This window comes from Durio zibethinus, chromosome 10 (assembly GCF_047325235.1).
Source record: "Durio zibethinus cultivar Kanyao isolate XHJ-2024 chromosome 10, ASM4732523v1, whole genome shotgun sequence".
Lineage (NCBI taxonomy): Eukaryota > Viridiplantae > Streptophyta > Magnoliopsida > Malvales > Malvaceae > Durio > Durio zibethinus.
Window position 1 is genome coordinate 5,878,155 of NC_143171.1, and position 21,439 is coordinate 5,899,593.

At 28.7% G+C, this 21,439-nt stretch overlaps 2 protein-coding genes across 12 annotated transcripts; one reads left to right on the forward strand and one right to left on the reverse strand.

The window, feature by feature from the left end:
• The first annotated feature begins 4,650 nt into the window (after positions 1–4,650).
• LOC111292711 (putative membrane protein At3g27390) lies at positions 4,651–7,829 on the forward strand. 10 transcript variants are annotated; one of them, XM_089766573.1, is made up of 10 exons: positions 4,651–4,679; positions 4,834–5,016; positions 5,136–5,244; positions 5,381–5,576; positions 5,688–5,821; positions 5,982–6,270; positions 6,346–6,452; positions 6,549–6,711; positions 6,935–7,383; positions 7,504–7,829. In XM_089766573.1, the coding sequence occupies exons 2-10, from the start codon at positions 4,941–4,943 to the stop codon at positions 7,655–7,657; spliced, it is 1,677 nt and encodes a 558-aa protein (XP_089622699.1). In that variant the 5' UTR covers positions 4,651–4,679; positions 4,834–4,940; the 3' UTR covers positions 7,658–7,829. The 10 variants fall into 10 exon arrangements, with proteins under 10 accessions (XP_089622699.1, XP_089622698.1, XP_089622700.1 ...); XM_089766572.1 differs by lacking the exon at positions 4,651–4,679 and having other exon boundaries at positions 4,770–5,016; positions 5,366–5,576; positions 5,919–6,270; ... (1 more) ...; positions 6,935–6,994; positions 7,094–7,383; XM_089766574.1 differs by lacking the exon at positions 4,651–4,679 and having other exon boundaries at positions 4,770–5,016; positions 5,366–5,576; positions 5,919–6,270; positions 6,522–6,711; positions 7,094–7,383.
• Positions 7,830–13,497: 5,668 nt separating this feature from the next.
• LOC111292259 (cyclin-dependent kinase inhibitor 5-like) lies at positions 13,498–15,227 on the reverse strand. Of its 2 annotated transcripts, none has more exons than XM_022884541.2 (4): positions 14,734–15,227; positions 14,534–14,583; positions 14,158–14,337; positions 13,498–14,036 (listed from the first exon to the last, which is right to left on the reverse strand). In XM_022884541.2, the coding sequence occupies exons 1-4, from the start codon at positions 15,058–15,060 to the stop codon at positions 13,967–13,969; spliced, it is 627 nt and encodes a 208-aa protein (XP_022740276.1). In that variant the 5' UTR covers positions 15,061–15,227; the 3' UTR covers positions 13,498–13,966. The 2 variants fall into 2 exon arrangements, with proteins under 2 accessions (XP_022740276.1, XP_022740275.1); XM_022884540.2 differs by having other exon boundaries at positions 14,158–14,340.
• Positions 15,228–21,439: the final 6,212 nt, after the last annotated feature.

The following is a 21,439-nucleotide window of genomic DNA, read 5'->3' on the forward strand; positions in this document are numbered from 1 at the left end:
CTTCATACAAGTTGAATTTGATAATTTTGATTCAATTATTAAAAAATATATTATTTTACATTTTATAAAAATCAAATTTTCATTTTTTTTAAAACCAATATTTCAAATTGTTTAGAATTTTTTATATTTTAAAATATTAAATTTAATATTTTTTAAATATTTTAATTTTGAAAAATCATTTTTTTAAATTCAATATTTTGAATTATTTTGAAATTTTCTTTATTTGTTAAAACACATTAATTTTATTTTTTTCAATATTTTTAATTTTTTAAATAAATTTCATTTTTTAATGTTTATACATTTTCAAATTTTAACATTTTTATTTAATCACAATATCTAATTTTTTGTTTTTAAAATTTTAAAAGTTTTATAAAAATTTCAATATTTTTTTAATATATTTTAGAAAATTTTCATATATTTTAATATTTATGTGAAAAATAAATAAATTATAGAGATGATACGAGTTTTTAGAATTTATTTTGTTTCAATATATTTGAAGTGGAACAATATAAAAATTCAAGATAAAACAGAATAATGACAAAATATGAAGAGTTTTTGATTATGATTTATTTTTCACTTGAATTGCATAAAAAAACATATAAAAAATTTTAAAATTTATAAACACTTTTTAAAAAATAAAAAATTTAAATATATATTTTAAATAAAATTTTAAAATATAGAAATTTTATAGAAATTACAAAATAAAATTAATAAAATTAAATATTTTAATTAAATAAAAATGTTAAAATTTTAAAAATACAAAAACTTTCAAAAAATGAAATAAAAAATTATACTAAAAATAAATTAAATATTTATAAAAAATCAAAATATTGATTTTTAAAAGATAAATAAAATTTGATTTTAAAATGAAAATATGACTTTTTAAAAAAATAAAATATTTAATATAACAAATTTAATATTTTAAGAAATATGAAAATTTTCTAAAAAATTTGAAATATTAATTTAAAAAGATAAAATTTTATTTTTAAAAAATATTATTTTTATTAATAATTAGATTAATATTATTAAATTTAATTTATATAAAATTGAAATTTTTATAAATTATATTAAAAATATTAAAAGTCAATTTTCAAATGAATATAAAAAATATTTTTATAATTTGACAATTAATTTCACTCATTTTAATTATTACATCAACAAATTTAATATCATATCAATAAAATTAATATTCACTTTATCAAGTTAACTGTAAATCTTTTTAATAATTAAAGTAAAATAATCAAAAAAAATTTTTATGAAAATTAAATTTATATAAATTATAATATAATAAATAAACTTTAAATTTTGAGAGAATATATAAACTTCTGCTATAATTTGGTCGAGGATAAAGGTTGAATTAATTTTGACGGAGACGACTAAATTGACCGTTTATAACTGTTTATTTTTTATAAGATTCTTTTATTATTATTAGCATTTTGGTTTTTCGTCTCATTTACGCGCCCATTGAAAAGTTTTGTCTTTCGACATCGAAATCGAAAGGACCACCACCACCACGTAAAGGTTCAGGCGGAATAAGTGATCTCTCACGTGGGCTCCACGTGTCACGGATTCTTCTAGGCCTCAATTACTGTTTTGGGCTGGGCTGGGCTTTTGCTTTGACCATTTTCTTTTCGTTTGGCACTTACTGGACTTAACAGGTAAAAAATATGCTAAAGGCCAAGATATTTTTTATAGAATGAACCTTTTTGAACAAAGTTCCACAAGATTTGGAGTCGAGGTATGTCTAAATAAAAATAATAATGTCTCATTTTTTTATAAAAAAATTGCAAGTCTAATAAAAAAAATTATAATAGTATAATTTGTTGGTAAAATATTAGATTTTTAATTTTAATGATTAAAGTTTAAATTTTGATTATATTAAATATTAAAAAATTTTAAAATTTAAATTTATTAGATATTTTTTAAAAAATAATAATTAAATGAACTAATTAAATTAAATTATAAACCACATTTGACAACTTACGATATCGTACACATTTCAAAATTTTCACCAAATATTGGACCTAAAGGGACCTACATGGCAAAATTTCTCCTTTCATACATGGTTTTGGTTTCAGATTTTTGTGTTGAAACAAAGCAAGCACACATGTTATGTGAAGATTCATATTTAATTTGTGAAATATTATCAGTTTTAACTCAAAAGTTTTATTATTATCTCATAAAAAATATTTCATAAATTTGAGGTTAAATTTTTGTTTATATATATCATAGCATATCATTAAAATCTTTTTATATGAGATTAGGATATCACAAAATTTTTTGTTAAAACTTGACGTTCTTGTCCAATCTAATATAAAATGTAAAGAGAATCATAAAATTGAAATTACACCAAATGTTTGAATTTTAAATATGACTCATACCGTGTAGCACTTAGTTTCATCAGAATTTTAAAAGGAGCTCTCATGATATAACACTTATTTCTCGTCTAATTGATAACCATTCTGATATAATATGTGAAAATTTACACTTAATCTATGAGATATTGTCCATTTTAACATGAAAGTTTCATGATTTTTATCCTATAAAAAATATCTCATAACTTTAAATTTAAGTCTCTAGGTTGATTGCCCTAACTATGGCGGAATATTTTCAAGATGTTAATAAACAAAACGTACTTCTATTTATAGATTATCTTCTGTTTTGTCCAAGCGGGATCCGAAGTATCTGCCTTATCGGGTAGAATGCCTTCCGCTGTGGGTTATCAACTCACCTTTACTACCGAAATAGGTTTTTTACAAGAAAGAATTACTTCTACCAAGGAAGGATCCATAACTTTTATTCAAGCAGTTTATGTACCCGCGGATGATTTGACCGACCCTACCCCTGCCACAATATTTGTGCATTTAGATGCTATTACCGTACTATCAAGAGGATTAGTTGCCAAAGGTATCTATCCGGCGGTAGATCCTTTATATGAAATTGGGATGTCATATGTTAAAGTTAGTATCATCTATATTCATTCAAGAGTATAAGAAATCGGCTCATTAAGGATAATAACAGTTTGGATCGGATTGAATTCAGTTTAATTTTTCAGATATTATATAATATTATAAATTTTTAAAATCTAATTTAATTTCAAACGGTCATTCATATGATCCAATCTGTATTGAATTGAATTTTACAAATTCGATCAAATTTATCAATTTTTGAAATTTAATTTTTTAATTTTTATATATTATTTTCATATAAAACTTTAATATATTTAAATAAATTTTGATATAAAATTATTATTTTTATTTTATAAAAATTTAAAATATATATAAAAATTAATAAAAATATATAATTTAATTTGATTTTTTTTTTATTTTTTATCTCTTGATCTTAAATTTGATCCAAATTTAATATATATATTTAATTTTTTAACCAAGTAAAAAAATTCATCTAAACCAAACCAAATACTATAAATTTAAATTAATTTTTTATTTTCTCAAATATTTTCAACTCCTACTGCTCACCAAGAAATCGTGACAACCTTATTATTGTCATCTTCCCAGGGTTAATTAATATGTATAAGGAGTTGTTAAAAAGATGATTGAATCCTTTCTGTCTTGCATGTGAATAAGATGATAAGAGGGCGTTAAAATATATTTTCTGTATTTTGTTAGTGACGTGTGATACAGACCTTCGCCATCTTCCCACTATGTTCTGTTCTAGCAATGTTGTTTTTATTTCTACCCGAGACAAGCAGCACATGTGTATATTCTTCACATTTGTCATCGTTGAAAACATATCTTCTTTTACAAAGTAGATTGTAATTTGAAAATAAAAAAATATATTATAAATGTTAAATTTTAAAATTATTAAATAATATATTTTAAAAATAATTATATGAATAAATCGTATTAAATTATGAATTCAAGAACATGCCTCTTCTTAATTATTAATGCATTCTTTTAACATAATGATAATCTTAGTCTTGCGCACATTAGTAATCCTATTTACAACGTTAAAATGATTATAAACACAAAGGGTTTGGATGGATGAATTAACCATGCGTGTCATTGTTATGATATAAATATAAAACAAAACTAATCTAGGAAATCCATAAATCATAATTGATACATCATATTACACAAATTCAATTAAACTTTTTCCATAATTTACTGACCCACATGTCCGTTCTTGAAATCATTATTTATAAATTTGTTGAAAAATATTAACAGTTTTTATCATATGACGAGGCATGAGCATCACATGAACATTACACATATTATTATAATCACAAATATACATAGTTAAATAATGTCACAAGATCCAAAAATAGAGAAAATGATTTGTCTAAAAGGATAATTATTAAGTATATATACTATCATATACTACACAAAATGTATAATAAAGAAAAAAAAATTGACCAGAATGGTGAACGTATTTTGTTTGACCATGGGTGTTGGTAAACGGGAAAGGTCAGCAGCCTTTGAGGTCGGCATAAGCCCCACGCTGAAACCAGAAAAAAAAAAAAAAAAAAGAAAGAAAATTATTACCCGCGGATTATACTGTTATCAGTACCCTACCTTGTAGTCTACGGTTATTCCATGCAACTTTAAACGAAATCTCCTGGATTGGAAGATCTAAACCATTGCAAGACGTGGCATAGTTTTGTTTCTTTGTTTGTCAGTGTCTTTTCGAGGTCCTATTTCTATGTATGACCCAAGTCTCAGGTAAAAACAGCAACGAGTAACTCCCTCTCTCTTAGGACTTTTTGGTTGGACTTTGAACATTTCTTTATGATTCCTATCATCTGTTGATTGATTTTTTTAAATTTATTTTTGGTTGGATTTTGAGTCTTCGTGTTCTATTTGAATTTCTTGTCAGCTGTCACCTTCTTCTTGAGGGGCACGAATATTAATTCTCTGGAACCTTTTTTCTATCCCAATTGTTTGGTTGGCCTTATGGTTGTCTAGTTTTCATGGTATTCTGAGATGGAAGCAGGTTGGCTAAAGATCGTTTATGTAGTGTTTGCTTTCTGTTCTGCTCTCTTTCTTGGTGCTCTCAAAGGTTCCTTTTTTTTTTCCCTTTTCTCTTAATGTTCTTTGGGAACATGATGTTTCTTTTGTTTAAGTTAATTTGGGTTGTTCTTGATGTTCTCAGTATGATTTTTCATTGAATCATTCCAGGTTTGCTTGTTGGACCTGTCGCTGGTTTGATACTGATAATAGGGAATGTGGGGGTCATCCTGGGACTGTTACCTGCACATGTAGCCTGGACTGTATACACAATCATAAGGTAATCATCCAATCCAAGATATTAATATCTTTCTTCAAATAGTTTTGAAGGGTTGTTTCTTTGCGTAGTTATTTTGGTTGTGGGCTCTCTGGATTTGATTTTCTTGACTTGTTTGACAAAGAGTCGGTAATTGCAGGACTAATAGATTTGATGCACCCCTTAGAGTTGCTATATTGATTGCTTTGCCTGCGTTATTTGGTATATGGTTGGCTTTAAGCATAGCCGGAAGTGTTATTATTGGAGTTTGCTACGGCTTCTTCACTCCCTGGGTTTCATCTTTTGAAGCCTTTAGACATGAGAATGAGTCCAAGAGATTCTTTCATTGTGTTGTGGTAATTTATAGTTTTTTCATCAGTTTGTTGTCTGAATTTATTTTCCGTTTCTTTTTTCTTATATCCCATTGTTTGATTCTGGTTAATTTTCTGCTTTTTATTACCTATCAGGATGGAACATGGGAAACTGTGAAAGGAAGTAGCACTGCAGTTAGAGATTTTGCAGATTTATGCTTTCATTCATATCTGCTCTACTTGAAGGAATTACGTGAATTCCCTGTTTCCAATGAGCTCCGAACTCTGCGGTAATGTTGGTTTTACTGATAGCTGCCATTCAATATTGTTTTGCTTGCAAATTTGAGTTAAGAAAATGAAACTACTCATTTTATCATTACATTGTAGGACTAGTGATCAGTTTGCCTCAAACAATATATATACCCTTTTGTTTTTGAATCTGTCTTGCAGGTTCATTCATGTGCCAGGACTTATCATTGTTGGATTGCTGGGACTAATTGTGGATATTCCCTTTTACACTATAATTGCTGTAGTTAAGAGTCCATACTTGTTATTTAAGGGATGGTTTCGACTGACGCATGATCTAATTAGCAGAGAAGGACCATTTCTTGAAACAGTTTGCATCCCCATTGCTGGTTTAACAATCCTTTTCTGGCCAATTGTTGTCATTGGGAGCATATTAGCTGCTATTTTTTCAAGTTTCTTCATCGGATTGTACGGATCAGTCATTGTGTATCAGGTAGGTTTATGCTTTGTTATGCTTTAACTGTTCTTATTTTGATATTGTCGATTTTAAAGAATTTTATGGATGCAGGAAAGATCTTTCCGGAGAGGTGTTGCATATGTGATTGCAATGGTTGCTGAATTTGATGAGTACACAAATGACTGGCTCTATCTCAGAGAGGGGACAATCTTCCCAAAGTAATTAGCTTTCCTAATAATTTGAACTTTTTGGCTCTGATGGAACATTATGCTAGTATATTTTTACAGTTCAAATTGCATTTTTTTCACAGCCAGGCCCCGTTATCGAAAGAAAAGTGGTTCTGAATCTGACTATTCTGTTGGAGTACTCGGTCGCAGATTCAATTCTACTTCCGGCGAAGCACCTGCAATGCTCATGCCAAGCTTAGTTCATTCGATATCCGTTAGAGAGGCAATACATGAAGTGAAAATGGTTCAGGTTGGTTTCCATTATGCAACAGTTTTTGGTCATCTCTGAATCCATTATTGCAACGTGGCTGTTGTTTTGGTTTTATACTGCAACATATCTTAATCAACTATGCAACATTTTGATGGGGAAAAAAAAAAAAAAACTATGCGACCTCTTTGGTTGGATAATCGTCAGCTTTTGAACAACTCTGCACTGACCTACAATGATTTCTTTCATTCTTTAAATGTAACAGATATGGACGAATATGATGAAATTATGTGAAATAAGGGGCAAGGAACTATTGGATGCTGATGTAATAACTCCAGTAGACATTTGTGAATGGTTAAAGGCAAAGAGCGGTAATGAAGCAGCAATTATTGGTGTCGGCTTACCGTGTTATTGTTTCTTGCAGACTCTCCTCAACTCTATCAGATCAGGTTCTAATGGCTTGTTAGTGCTTGATGATGTTGAAATAAACCATCTGAATAGGCCAAAAGACAAACTGTTTGATTGGTTCTTTAACCCAATAATGGTCCTGAAGGAACAAATCAGGGTCATAAAACTGGGAGACAATGAAGTTAGGCTGCTGGAAAAATTGGTTCTTTTTGGCAGCAATACAGAACGGATGGATGCCTGGGACAATGGTAGTTCAATCCCTCAAGATTCTCTCAGAGCTGCTCAAATTGAGGGCATAAGTAGAAGGTTTGCATTTCATTACCCTGCTATTTTCTATTTACTACTGATTGCAACTTGTTTTGTTCAATAAGCTGAAATGAATATTGCTTTGATGATGTAATTTTGATGTAAAAAACAAACCGGCAGGATGGTTGGAATGGCGAGAAGTGCATCAAAATTGCCAACTTACAGAAGGAGATTTCGCCAAGTTGTGAAGGATTTGATGGCATATGCTTCGGAGAAACAGGATATAGCTAGATGTAATTCCTTGGCATCAACCTCTAGGTCTGAAGAAGTGTAGAAGTCATTTACACTACAAAGAAAAAGAAGCTTTAGCTTTTTTTATGTAAAGGTATGGCTTTATATGAATTTAAAAAATTTTATATTGTATTAAAACAAACTTTTTCAAATAATGTATGTATAATTTATATTGACGTGAAATCGAGAAGCTGTACTTTAAAAGATTAAGGTTCCGTTTGGTGTGAGAAAATGTTTTTTGTTTTTTAAAAAATGTATTCAATAAACAAAAATAAAAGTTGTTTTCTAACAATAAAAAAATAAATAAATTATTCAATGATATTATTATTAATATCATCTAATTAAAAATATAGTATATATTTATTAGTTAATAACATTAAAAAATGTTCAAATATGATAACTTGTAAAACCTAAAAAAAAAAAAAAAAAGGAATATCCATCCTTTGTTTTAATAAATGAAAACATATTTTTTTATTTTTACATTTCAACTCATTTTCATTTTTGCTTTTCAAAAATTAGTTTTCATTTTCAATCACTAATAACATTTTCATTTATAATTTTTATTTTTTTAAAAAATAAAAAATAAAATTATTTTTAGAAACTAAATACTACCTAAAGTTGTCTTCAATGAAAAAATCAGAATTTTTTTCATTAAATTTTAAGCAAAGATATGAAGTTTCAAGTTCAAATCTTCGTCTTCAACTTGAAAATTCGAAGGAAAAGATAAATAATAAAAAAAAGGTTGTAGGATTTGGGTTAAGATTGGATCAGGCCCAGAATCAATTTGGGCCCAAAGGCTATGTTTTACTCAAGGGACAATAATAGCTTCGTGATGGCTAGGCCAAAGGAGAGGGAAGGTCCTCATGCTTTTTTCTTTTTTTTCCATGAAATCTCTCATTGCTTATTATGTATGTGTAAGAGAGGCTAAATGATCTATACTATCAAAATTTTTAAAAAAATTCTATACCAGTGGAAAAAATGAAGAAAGAAAAATACCCTATTTAATAGTTTTAATTAATATTAAAATTACCATTACATATATAATCAATATCCATCCATCTATCTATATTATAAACTTTGATCCCCTTTGACTTGCTCTAAAATGTACTACGTGGTGCAATCCTATGCTCCTCTTTTTTTTTTCTCTTTTTTTTTTTTTTTCTTTTTGTATTTTTATTTTTATTTTAATTTATTTTTATACATATTTAATAAATTATCTTATTTTTTAAATAAATTATTGTGAATCAAATTTGATTTTATTATTGGGTTTTTTTCTTTTTTGGTTTTTAATACTTTTTCCTTTTTAATATTTAATTAATTTCGTTAGAAATTGCCAAAAAATAAAAAATATTTTTTAAAAGATTTTTTTTTTGTGTGTGTAGGTTCTACTTATACCAAACTTTTTTTCTTTTTTTTTTTTTTTTTTACCTCTGTTTTATTTTTCCTTTTTTTGTTTTCTTTTTCTTTTTTTAATTTAATAAACTTCTTTTAAATTTTAAGTTTTTTTGTTGGTGAATAAAAATGAAAAAACAAAAAAATTTTGACCGGCGGCAAGGCGGGTATTCACTTAGTCATTTTTAAATTTCACAATAAATTAAATATTATAACATGTTTTTATTTTTTATTAATTAATTTATTTTAAATAAACTTTAATAGAATATGTAATACAGTAGTTTTTTAATTTTATTGATGAAAATTAAAAATTTTATCTATGATATGTTAAATAATTTTTTTTCTGATATTATTACATGAATATAAAGCTGTCAATGCCAAACCTCACATGCAAATATTAAGGTGAAAAGAATTCAATATGTTAGGTTAGTTAGTTTATTAGTTTTTCTTTTCTTTTCTTTTTTCTTATAATAATTTTTGAGATGTCCTTTTTTTTTTTCTTTTAATGGCAAGGCCAATTCTTGGTCGAGACTATTTGTGGTGAGTTTTTTCTTAAATGAGGGTACTTTTTTAACTTTAATTTCTATTTTTTTTTTCAAAATGAAAATATTTTGACTTCTTTCATCAATTCTTTGCATTATTATCTTTTTCATTTTATTTAAGAAACTTGAATACAATCAGCATGAAAGATGTTGATAAGAAAGTCAGGACAATCTTCTATCCATATCCTATCCTCTAGATTACATACTGCGTCCTAGGCTAACTAATTGGCCGCAGAGTTCTCTTCTCTTGTTGTACGCACACACTTGCAATCATGAAACTTCTCCGTACATCTCTGGTATCTTCAATAATCACTTCTATAGGAGATAGTTCTGGCTCTCGAGCTTGTAGTCTATTGATCACACAAAGGGCATCTCCTTAAACTATTATTCTGTTTAACCCCAGATCATAAGCAAACTCCGTTGCCTTGGCTGCTACCCTTGCGTCCACTGTGCGCGCATCTGCAACATTTTCAATTTTAAAATTAGCTGTCCCTATCACTTACCCCTCATGATCTCTCATAAATGTTGCTGTGCCCCCCGTATTTTGATGTAAATTCAATGAACCATCAAAATTAACCTTGTAATACCTAGACAAAACAGGCATCCACTTGTTGTCATTTGGCCTGTTCTGCATTCCACCCTTTTGTTGAGCTAAGTTATATACCGTTTGGTATCTCTTGATAAAGTTGACTATTTCTTACAAGTTTCTCCTTCTTCCCCATACAGCGATGCATTCATGCCTATCCATGTGGAACAAACTATCACCACGAAAGTTTGTTATCTTGATAATTAAGCCTTGTTTGTTCTGTTTTACCCAATTAGTCAATGTCATGCCTTCATTCCCATCAGTTTCAATCAAAAGAGCCAGTTGGTGCCAAATATTTTTAACATAAGAGCACTTGTGGATTGCATAAAGTTCTGTTTCCTCCTCTTCTTCACATCTGAAACAGGTTCTTGCTGCATTCATTTCCCTCTTATTAAGGTCTACCATGACTGGCAATGCACCATGATAAAGTCTCCATATTGAAATTTTATCTTGTTTGGCACTTCAACAAAGCAAAATTTTTTCCACGTTGCTCTATTGCTATTGTCAGCTGGCTCTACGGTGTTTTCAATGGGACACAGTAGATTGTATCAACTCTTGACCATCTACCTCCGTCCCTTATCATAGTGCCAAACCAGAATGTCTGGTTTTCCCTTTCCGCTTACTGGTATTGAGCATATCTCCTTAACCATTCCTTCCCCAAACAAAGAATAGACTAGTTCCCGATTCCATCGTCTTATGTTTTCATCCAGCAGTTCCTTAACCAAGCTGTAAGGATTCATGGTTTTGCATATTGAAAGTTGCCTATTTATGAGTTAACCCCAGAAAAGAAGAGTTTGGTTATTATGAGTTGACACCAGAAAAGAAGAGTTTGATTTCACTATTTAATGGAATTTTGATAATTTTAGAATAATTAAAAAAAATACAGTGAAAAAAAAAAAAAACGAGATTATTGAAGAACAGATTAATGAAAGAGCGAGATGGACCTCTTAATAATCAATGTAAAAATCCATACTACTGTAAATTAGGGAGAAAGAATTCAGAACTAAAAACAGAAACAAGAGAAAGGAATGAGGAAATTGGGGAAAAGAAAAAAAGGTTATTGAATAAAATCGGAAGATCATGTTTGTGTTGGAAGGTAAATGAACAACGAATGATTTGAAGAGTTTGGCAAATGGGTACTTATTTCACTTCAAGCTCACAAGAAATTTCGAATTTGAAGTAGCCAGGAAAAAATGGAAGAGATATGAAGATAATTGCAGGCTTACCCATACACAGAGGAGAAAGAGAGGAGAATTGGAAGAAAAAGAGTGACATGGAATTGCCAGGCTGACATTGAGTGCAGTTGTACAAAATTACTTGCTTTTATGAATAAAGTTTGAAAATACTCCAGCTAAGGAAATAAGATTATAAACTAAAAACTTCTATTGTGGCATTTTGCCTTTTTGGAGACAAGATAGTTACCGGAAAAGAAAGCAAATAACACCCTTATTATTCTGTCAATGACTAATGTCCCTCCCTATGAGGAAAATCTATCTCATCTTTCTTAATTTTATAGACATTTATGTACACATTTACACACTGTTGATGCCTAATTCTAAGGTTTTAATTTCTTATTTTTTTCATATATATAATGTTTTAATATATATACAAAATAATATATTTAAGTGACAAATATATATGATATTAAAACGATCACAGTTGTATCAATGAATTATTTGCTTAATAAATATTAAAAATGATTCTAAAATTAAAATTTTAAATTCAAATCTAAATCGTAAATCAAATAAAAAAACAAAAAGGATGAAAATTTAAGAATTTTAAATTAAACCATCACCGTTCCTAATAAATTCTCCATCATAGTCTCATCATTGGCATTCGGTAATTCCTAGTGTTTGGTAGCAATGAAATTTGTTGACACGACAACATTATGTGATTTGAGTGAAAATTGTTCATTAGGAGCTCTAAATAACATAACAAGACATAAAAGATAGAATATAGGTTTGGTTGGTGATTCCGTGTCTCGGAAAATGGTGGCAAAAGTCTACTTCTCCGTCGCATTTATCATTTTAACTTGCTTGGCATAATGTGTCATTGGGTCGTCTTCGATTAAACATTACTATATTTTCAAAGGGAAATTAGGTCTTCACGTTTTTGAAATACCATTCCACAATACAACGTGGAAAGGACAACCAAGTTATAAACAACTTTTTATTAAACATACAAAAACTTTAGTAATTATTTAATTTTCCTATTAGTTAATGAGAGTTTAAATTATTATGAGTAAAGATTCATTTATATTAATATAAGTTTTATATTTTTTTTATTTTTGAATAAAAATTAAATTTATAACACTTACAATTAACTATTTTAATCTAAAGATAAAATAAATGTAACATTTACACTGATATATACATATATATAAATCCCTTCTCAATTATTATATCAATTATTATTGTAAAAATTATTCTATCGTTCCTACATACATTAAACATATTAATAATATTTTTTTAATAAGTCCAATCATATGTAACGAGCGATATGAAAATTGATTTAATAATTCATTCCTTTATCCAATAATATATATATTACTTTGCATGACCCATTCATTCATCGCCATAGTGATCTATCACACTCAGCAATAAGGTTATTGACCTACTTATCAATTTTCACATTTATATTAATGGACATTAGATTTTTATTGAATAAAAATGATAATATACACATATATTATATAAAAGCATATTATAAGAGGAATAAATTCTAAAAATAAATAAATCTCTTATACATAAAAAAACTATATGAGGAATAAATTCTAAAATAAAATAAATCTCATACATAAAAAAGTATCATTCAAATTTTATTCGCCATAGAAATAAATAAGGTGAAATAGAGACAAAAATAATTATCAGAGGAAAAATAATTAAATGGGAATGAAATGAACTCGCAAAGTCTGAATTTGGAGAACTTAGAGCTTTGTTTAAAGAATTCACCAGCAACTTTTAAAAGATGAAATTTCAAAAATTAAGATTCCATTTTAAGTTTTTACATTTCTTTTTTTTTTTCCTTTCTCCTAACTTCGTTATCTTTAATAAAAAAAATTCCTAATTCGGAATAAGATCAGCATTCCAATACTAAGCACGTGTCCCTAACTTACTCGGCAATCAGCATGATGCGTACAGTTGCCTCTCCTGTGCTCTACATTAGCACCATTGACTCTTTCCTTATCTGATTATTTTCCTTTTCTCTCTTTCTTTCTTTTTCGTTTTTCTTTCGTTTTTTTGTTTAATTAAAATACTATATTTATATTTGACGGTATTTCCAAAATATATTAAAAAAAAACAGTTATACAATATAATTGAAAAAAAGAAAAGGAAAAAAATAAAAAAAAAAGAGTTTTCAGTTAGTATTAGTAAATTTTATTGAATTAAATTAATGCAAAAAAAGAAATTAATACATAAGCTACTAATAATGACTACAACTGACGAAAAGAAAGAAGTAGCCGTACCAGAGAAGAGGGAAGAAAGAAGCAGCGTAGCAGCAGACTTTAGCAGAAAAACAGACACGAATTTCGGGGACTGAAAATTTCCTAAAACCAGCAAAATATGTACTCCAAACAGAATTTCGTTATTCAATAACTGTTTCGTTCTTTGTTTTTTTTTTCTTCCAAAGAAGCCTCTTTCTCATTCCCAATCAACAGCTTCTCCCTTCTTCTTCGTCATTCTATACGAATGCAAAGAGAAACTAAAATTTTAAATTAGTAGTAGTACCTAAGAGAAATCGCCTGGTTGATCTTTTGTTTTCTTCTTTTAAATAAATTATTCCTTGCTTTTTCCTTTCTTTTTTTTTTTTTTTTTTGGTTTTGGCTTTTTCTTCATGGCTTTAATCGAACCCACTCATAACGTCCTTCCAACGGTTCATCCTTGGCAATATCGTAGTTGTACCTAAAAACAGTGAACGAAAAGAAAATTTTACTTTTTAGTTTCAAATTACCGTTTGGTTGCTAAGAAAATGTAAAAACAGTAAAGAAAATATTGGTTTTTAAGAGATTGTGCATGACCATACTTTTCAGCAAACTGTTTTTGAAGTTTTTTCTCGGCAGTTGCAAAGAATTCTTCGAGTTCAGCTTCGGTTGACATCATCTCCACCGTTGATCTACGGTGAGAGTTCGCCTCTGATGGCCTCGACGTTGAATCCAGGTCTTCTGGTTCTGGTCCGAGCTCACTGGACGGCGTCGTTTCTCTTCTGCTACAATTCACCGAATGGACAAAGAAGAGCAAAAGAATTTGAGAGGAATATATATATAAGAAAAAGAGAAATTTAAAAAGGAAAAAGAAGAAAATTTAGATCGGCTGCTTTTGAAATTCGAATTCAAGAGACGTGACAAAGTAAGTTACAGTAACTTAAATATTAAAATAAAAACAATAAAATTTATACAGACCTTTCTCTGCTGCTAAAATGCGTGGATGTTTCAACTTCGATACTCTCATCCTGCAAAATGTATTAAAAATGAAAAAAAAAATTAAAATTCTCTAATTTAATAGCAGCAATTAAAGCTGGACAAACTGAAATTCCAAGAATCCATAAAGACAAAGCTTATTAAATTTTTCAAAAAAAAAAAAAAGAACTTTCAAAATTCACCTCCAGATCTGGCAATTCGATAATCCTTTTCTCGCTCGGTCCGATATTACTTGAACAGCATGACACGTCATCATCATGATCCGAGTTAGGGCTCAAACAACGATTTTCATTACGACGATGATGATCCACCAAAATTTTCCGGCTTCTTAACTGGATATACGTCATCCTCGAGGTGTTTGAAGAAGTTAGTTTAAATTCAGCTTCTTCGTCGTCGTTTAATCTTCTGCGTTTCTTCTGAATTGTTTCGGTTGCCATGGCTCGCGTTCGAACTCGAACGTCAGCTAGCTCCATAACAGCAATTTCTCCAATTCTACACTTTCTCCTCATAATTAGAAAGGAAATAAAAATTCTTGATCTCTTTTTTGAGAGAGAGCGAGAGAGATAATTCAATTTTGTTGGTTTTGAGCGTTCGTTTTGTGTGTTTCTTTTTTTTTTAGCTTTTCATGATGATGATGATGATAATGGCGATGATGAGAGAGGGGAGAGTACGTTGAACGGTGAGGATTTGTTTGCGGTTTTAAAGGGGGTGGTTGTGGCTTGTGGGTGATGGTAGCGGTCCTTCTAACAGCGACGGGGAATCTGTAACGGGGAAATTTGACGGCGCCGTAACGCAGATCTGGAACTTAAGCGAATCGCCCAACTTTGGACTAATTAGATAATGCCACGTATATTATTCCCCTATTATTCCCACTATTGTGGTACGGACTTTGAATAACGGGAGGGTAATGTTTGGGAAAGTCCGTTTGGGAAGGAGAGTTAGGCCAAATTATTGTGCTGTGGATGGAAGTACTATTTCACCCTTATTATTACTTATGTGGATAAATAATGGTATTAAACAATTTGCCATGCCATTAATAATGCTTTGTTCTATTTATTGCTTTCCATAAATATTTTTTAACTTAATTTTGAGTGGTAAATTATTTTATGCTAATAAAAGTCTAATATTTTATAAAAAAATTATTATTTGAAAGTAAAAAATTATAAATACTAAAATTTATTTATATTTATTTAATAATATTTTTAAAAAATAACTGCATTAATCGAATGAGATAAATTTGAATTCAATATACAAAAAATTGTAATTTCTTTTAAATTTACACATGATAAAGTCAAAGGAAAAGATGCAAAAGAAATTTCACCTATACGAGAAAATCTCAACTAGCACATGGCATTAGGTCTACAATGAGTTTAATTAAGATGGGTCGTTGAATATCTTAAATTCAATTTTCAATATATATATTAAATCAACCAAGATGGTTTTCTTATTCTTCTTTAATTTTCTTTTAGAAAAAGTAGTTTTCAAGCTACTACTACCATAAAAGTAAGTATGAACTTATATACAAATTTCTTTTCAAATATATTCCATTTGGTTGTTATTTTGTTTCACTTTTAAAAGTTATAAAAGCAAAATGCTTTTGCCTATTGACTATAGAAAAGCATACATTGGTATTTTTTGTATAATTAATTTTATTTTTACAGCTAAATGCATGAGTTTGTTTTTATGTATATCCAACAAACAATTATGTTGGAGATTGTTTAGAAAGAAAATTTGTGTTAGATTCTAATGATTTTTTAAATAGGAATTTATGTGATGTTTGGACCTAAATAACACAATGTTTGTATAGGATGTTGACTACTAGCTAGGGACGGCAATCAAACCCGTCCCCGACGGGTTTTGGTCCGACCCGATCCTATAGGATTGGGTTTTTTTTTTAATTTCGGGTTTAAGGTCGAGTCGGGTCGGGTATAGTTAGGGAGTAGTCGGGGTCGGGTCGGGTTTGGGTATGCCTAAAACCCGACCCGATATTATATAAAAAATTATTTTTTAATTAATTAATTATATATATTTATATAATTATATTTTTAAATATTTACATTTAAAAAATAATATTTTATATTTAAAAAATAATATTTTATTAATTTCGAGTCGGTCGGGTCGGATTCGGGTTTAATAAACCATAAAAATGGGTCAGGTTCGGGCGAGTCCCTACTACTAGCAGCCTGCTGTACTTTATAGCAATTTTACTGATTTATTTGGATAATACAAATACTACTTATCCAAAAGAGGGAGAGTGAGAGAAAATGTGTTTTAGAAATCTTATTCAATTATTCAATTTTTTATATTTTTATTCTTTGCTTAATTTTAATCAATTATGATGAATTTATATTTTAATGTCTTAATTACTCATTAAGTAACTTGTTTAAAAATAAAAAATAAATAACAATCATGAACTTAATTTGCTAGCTCCTAATTCAACTATTTATTATTACATAATATTGATAGTTTAGATTTATTACCTAGTAAGCAGTTAACTAATTTAATAGATGTGGGATAATACCTTTTAGCAGATCTTATCACGTATAGTCGAAGAAAAAAAAACCTATCATATGATAATCACAAAAGAAATAATAGGCCTTGAGCTTACCATGTTAAACATATAATTTAAAATCGATTGATAATAAATAAAAAATTTTAATTTAAATATAAAATTATAAAAAATATAAAATCGTAATAGAAGTGGGGTAATATTGCTTAACAATTTACATGTTAATACTTTAGATATTATGGTATGACATTGTCATAATGATTTTATGTCCGTATGACGAATTTAAAAAAGAAATAAAAAAAGAGTCGCCATCAATCTTTTTTGGTCAGGTACGATTGACCACCTATTAAAACATATATTTTTAATGAAATCTTAAAATTAATTAAAATTTATTAAAAAAATAATTTTATGGTCTGCGAAACAATCTAGGTTCGGGAGTTGGCTACGCGTGGGGAATGATTAGCACCCTCACAATGTCCGACTACAACGATACTAATTAACTACGTGTTATCCTTTGATTTTGATAAAAAATAGTCCTATTTTTTATGTTTGAAAATTAACTTTCTTGATTTTTTTATTTTTTATTTATTATCTTTATATTCAAATATTATTCGAGAAAAATAAATTAGAGTTTTTTTATTGAAATAATTCTTAAAATGTTTCAGTACGTCGGTAACATTAGAAGAACTCTTTCTCACCTAGAGATTTCTTAGGCATTACTTTTTGAAATACCTTAGAATCTCATCTTTGGAGGCTCAAATTTATCTTTTTCACAAAAGATTACGCCATGTATGCAATACAAATAATAATATGTTAATGCACGCATTTTATTCATTTTTCTAGAAATTTTATTAATTGTTTTATTAATTTTGAAGAAAAAAAATTATTGTATTAAAGTTTTTCTATAAATATTTCAATACACTGGTAATATTTTTTTAAAAAAATCTTCTAACATAGGAATTTCGTAAAGCATCACTACTCGAAATACTTTTAAAATTTCATCATTGGATAAAATTTCTTTTTTCCTTATTTATATTATTTTTTTAATATATTAATTAATTTTTTGTTATTTTATAAAAAAAAATTTATTGTATTGAAAATTTTTTTATAAATACTCCAATATACTGATAGTATTAAAAAAAATCTTCTCACTTAGAGATTTCATGGGTATCATTGCTTGAAGTACCTTTAAATCTCATTGTCAGAAAAAATTTATTTGTTTTATTTTTTATTATATTAATTAATATTATAAAATAATAAAAATTTATTTTGATAAATTTAAATATTTTTACATGCATAAATTATAATAATAATAATAAAAATAATATATAAAAAAATCTAAAAAAATTTTATTTTACTTAAACCGGATCGATCAACGATCCGGTCAACAAGGGTCTGGACCGATTCGATCGATTCGACGCTGGTCTGGTCTAGGCGATTTGATGGTTCAACGACGGTCTGGTCCGATTCACCTGGACTGGTCTAGGGTCAGAAGGGAGAACGGGTCGTTAGGTCAATTGTGCGGATCTCGAATCAGGTTGCGGGTCGACGCGCCGATCCTCAGGTCTCAAAACGGCGTTGTTTTGAGCATTATTGAAATGACATCGTTTTGGGTTTAGTCTTCTATATAAAAGTAAAAAAAATTTTTTTTCATTCATTCTTTTCCTTCAGCAGAAAACAAAAACTTTTTTTTTTTACTTAACCAGAAAAAGAAAAAAAAATCGTCGGCCGGCAGCGCCTTTTCCTCCGTCTTTTGTTGGTCATCGACCGTCGTTGTCGGTTGTTGAAAAATTTCACAATCTCCTAAAAGCTTCCTTTTTTCGTCCTCATTCTAGATCTGACCTTATTTTCGTCGCTAGATTTTTCATTTTAGGGGACTGTTTTTTATTTTATTTTTTTTTGTTTCTATAAATTTTTTTTTTGTTGACAGAAAGGTCTGTTTTTTTTTTTGTAAATTTTTTTTTTGTAGTTTTTTGTTTCGATTTCTTCATCCTTTTTGTTTGCAGATTACAAGCTCTATTTATAAAGTTTGTTGGGATTCAAATCCTAAATCTTCTAAGATTCGAATCTCATTTTTTAATCGAAAATTCACATTTGCCACACGTGTTAGGCGGTTTGTCGGTTGATCTCTGACAGCTAGCAATGACGATTTTAGACTTTAATGATTGTGCATTTAATGCACTATATTTAAGCCGGATAATGAAGAAGAAAAAAGAAGAAAAAAGAAACAGAAGAAAAATAAAAAATAATAATAATAATAATAATAACAATTAAAAAAAAATAGTGTTTACAGACATCCTACCGTGATTATAGAACGAGTTATATCCATCAGAGTGCAGACTGCAAAGTTTAGGCTAATAATTTAGAGGGAATTTACAGCGAATGTTGCGCCTTGCACTATTCAAAAAATAAAATAGTCTTTGCGAGCTTTCGCATACATAGAGTCTTGGAATAAACCTGCTAGGGATCGATCCTCTCTCTTTTACAGTTTTAGAGCCATGCCGGCAACGAATACCCCCGGCATCGATAACCGTGGATGGCCTGTGAGAGCCAGCCAATTAAGCGACCCTACTACTAAAAACTGCTTCATATCACTTTCTTGAACGTTCGAGCGCAAGAAGACATGGCACATATGGTCATTAATTAAGGGCCATAACGGCATAGCAGTCAAGGTAATACAGAAATGAATACTGAAACGTAGGAGATGATGATCTTGATGCATACATATACATGTGTGCAAGCATGCATACATATACATGTGTGTATAGCCTCTTCACACGTGGGGCTCGATCGGTCCCAACATAAGCAGCATGGACCATTTCCCAAGAAATATTCAGTGTTAATTTCTAGCTATAATGTCATGGGTTTTTTCACAGCATCCATCAAACATCCAAGCTCCTTTATATCCTATACTACTAGTGTTACTAAGTAATGGTAATTGATTGAAATACTTGCCTATTTAGTTATAAAATAGTTGAATTGTACAACACAAAAAAGAAATTACCTTCTTTGTTCAATATAAAGCTTAGTTTAATTGATTTATATAATTATTTTTAAAATATGACATTCAATATATTTAAAATTTAAATTTCAACATTTATAATTTTTTTTTTATGTTCATGCTGTTGTCTTTATGTAAAAAAAAAAATTATTTTTGTACATATATATATATATATTCCATCTTTAATGGAATAATACTTAATTTGATATTATAAATGGATCGATCTAAGTATTAGTATTAGCACAATCGTCAAAAGCTGGTTATTCATGATGGATCGCTGAGATTTTCAAATCAAAAGATATATGTTAAGTGCTTTGGGATTTGTAGTGCTGATGAATAAATTACGTAACTAAGATAAATTTTCATGATGTTGATCACATTAATTATATTGCAACTGTTTGCTAGGAAAAAATGAGACTGCTGGTCCAAAAAGCATTGCATATAATTAGTAGTTAAAAACGAACTCCTATTTCCTGATATTCTCATGCAACGGAAAGTTGGTTGGGAGGGAATCATATTTCTTGCCATCATATTTTCTAGTGCTCCATCTTTGGAGTATATAAGAATTTTTCTAGATTGGTGGGGGGTCCACGAATTTCATATGTATTTTTATGAACAATTTGCAAGTACAAGGCAATGATTTCTATAGTGAATGATTGCATTTTGTTTACGCATAAAATTCTTAATAAGAAAAACAAAATAGAGAAAAGCTAGCTAGGGTGATTTTGATTTGCACTTCATCCTTGATTTCAAACATTTTCTGCATCATTTGGTGGGCTCAACATCATATAGTTGGGGAAAAAATTTTACTCCTAGATACAGTACTAACAGGGAATTATCTGTTTGTTAATGGAAATTAAACCCTTTCAAGAGAATTTTCAATCAAATTGTATTTAATTCCAGAGATATGAAGGACTTTTAGAATGTTTTCAGGAAAGAGAAATTTTCAATTCCACTAATGACGGATAATCAATGAGCTGTTTGATTTGAGAAAAAAAATAAAATGACCCTCCACCTATACTTAAACCCTAATCATTACTCTTGAACTAATGTGACATGATGGACTAACTAAATGTGAGGTTAAGAGTTAAGACTTATATATAAGCATATATAAGGTCCCCGTTAATTACGATTCACAAGAAAATAAGGCTCCCTGATGAGAGAAAATAGAAATGTAATCATTTTTATCTCCTTTAATTAACACTACTACTATTTTACTAATTGATGTATGCCATGACATTAGCCTTCTTCAATTGCATAAAATTGATCTCACCAGAATTATCGTAGAATCTTTACGTGATTTAAACATAATCATAAAATTTTAATACATAATAAATAAATAAATTTTGTTTTAAAGGTTTTAATTGAATAAATCGAA

Excerpts from the sequence above, each read along its gene's own strand:
- LOC111292259 (XM_022884540.2), bottom strand. The coding sequence starts at position 15,060 with ATGAGGAGAAAGTGTAGAATTGGAGAAATTGCTGTTATGGAGCTAGCT. Across the intron at positions 14,341-14,533 it reads CATTTTAGCAGCAGAGAAAG|CAGAAGAGAAACGACGCCGT; the intron begins GTCTGTATAAAT and ends GGTGAATTGTAG. Across the intron at positions 14,037-14,157 it reads CAAAAACAGTTTGCTGAAAA|GTACAACTACGATATTGCCA; the intron begins GTATGGTCATGC and ends CACTGTTTTTAG.
- LOC111292711 (XM_022885219.2), top strand. The coding sequence starts at position 4,941 with ATGGAAGCAGGTTGGCTAAAGATCGTTTATGTAGTGTTTGCTTTCTGT. Across the intron at positions 5,822-5,918 it reads AATGAGCTCCGAACTCTGCG|GACTAGTGATCAGTTTGCCT; the intron begins GTAATGTTGGTT and ends ATTACATTGTAG. Across the intron at positions 7,384-7,503 it reads ATTGAGGGCATAAGTAGAAG|GATGGTTGGAATGGCGAGAA; the intron begins GTTTGCATTTCA and ends ACAAACCGGCAG.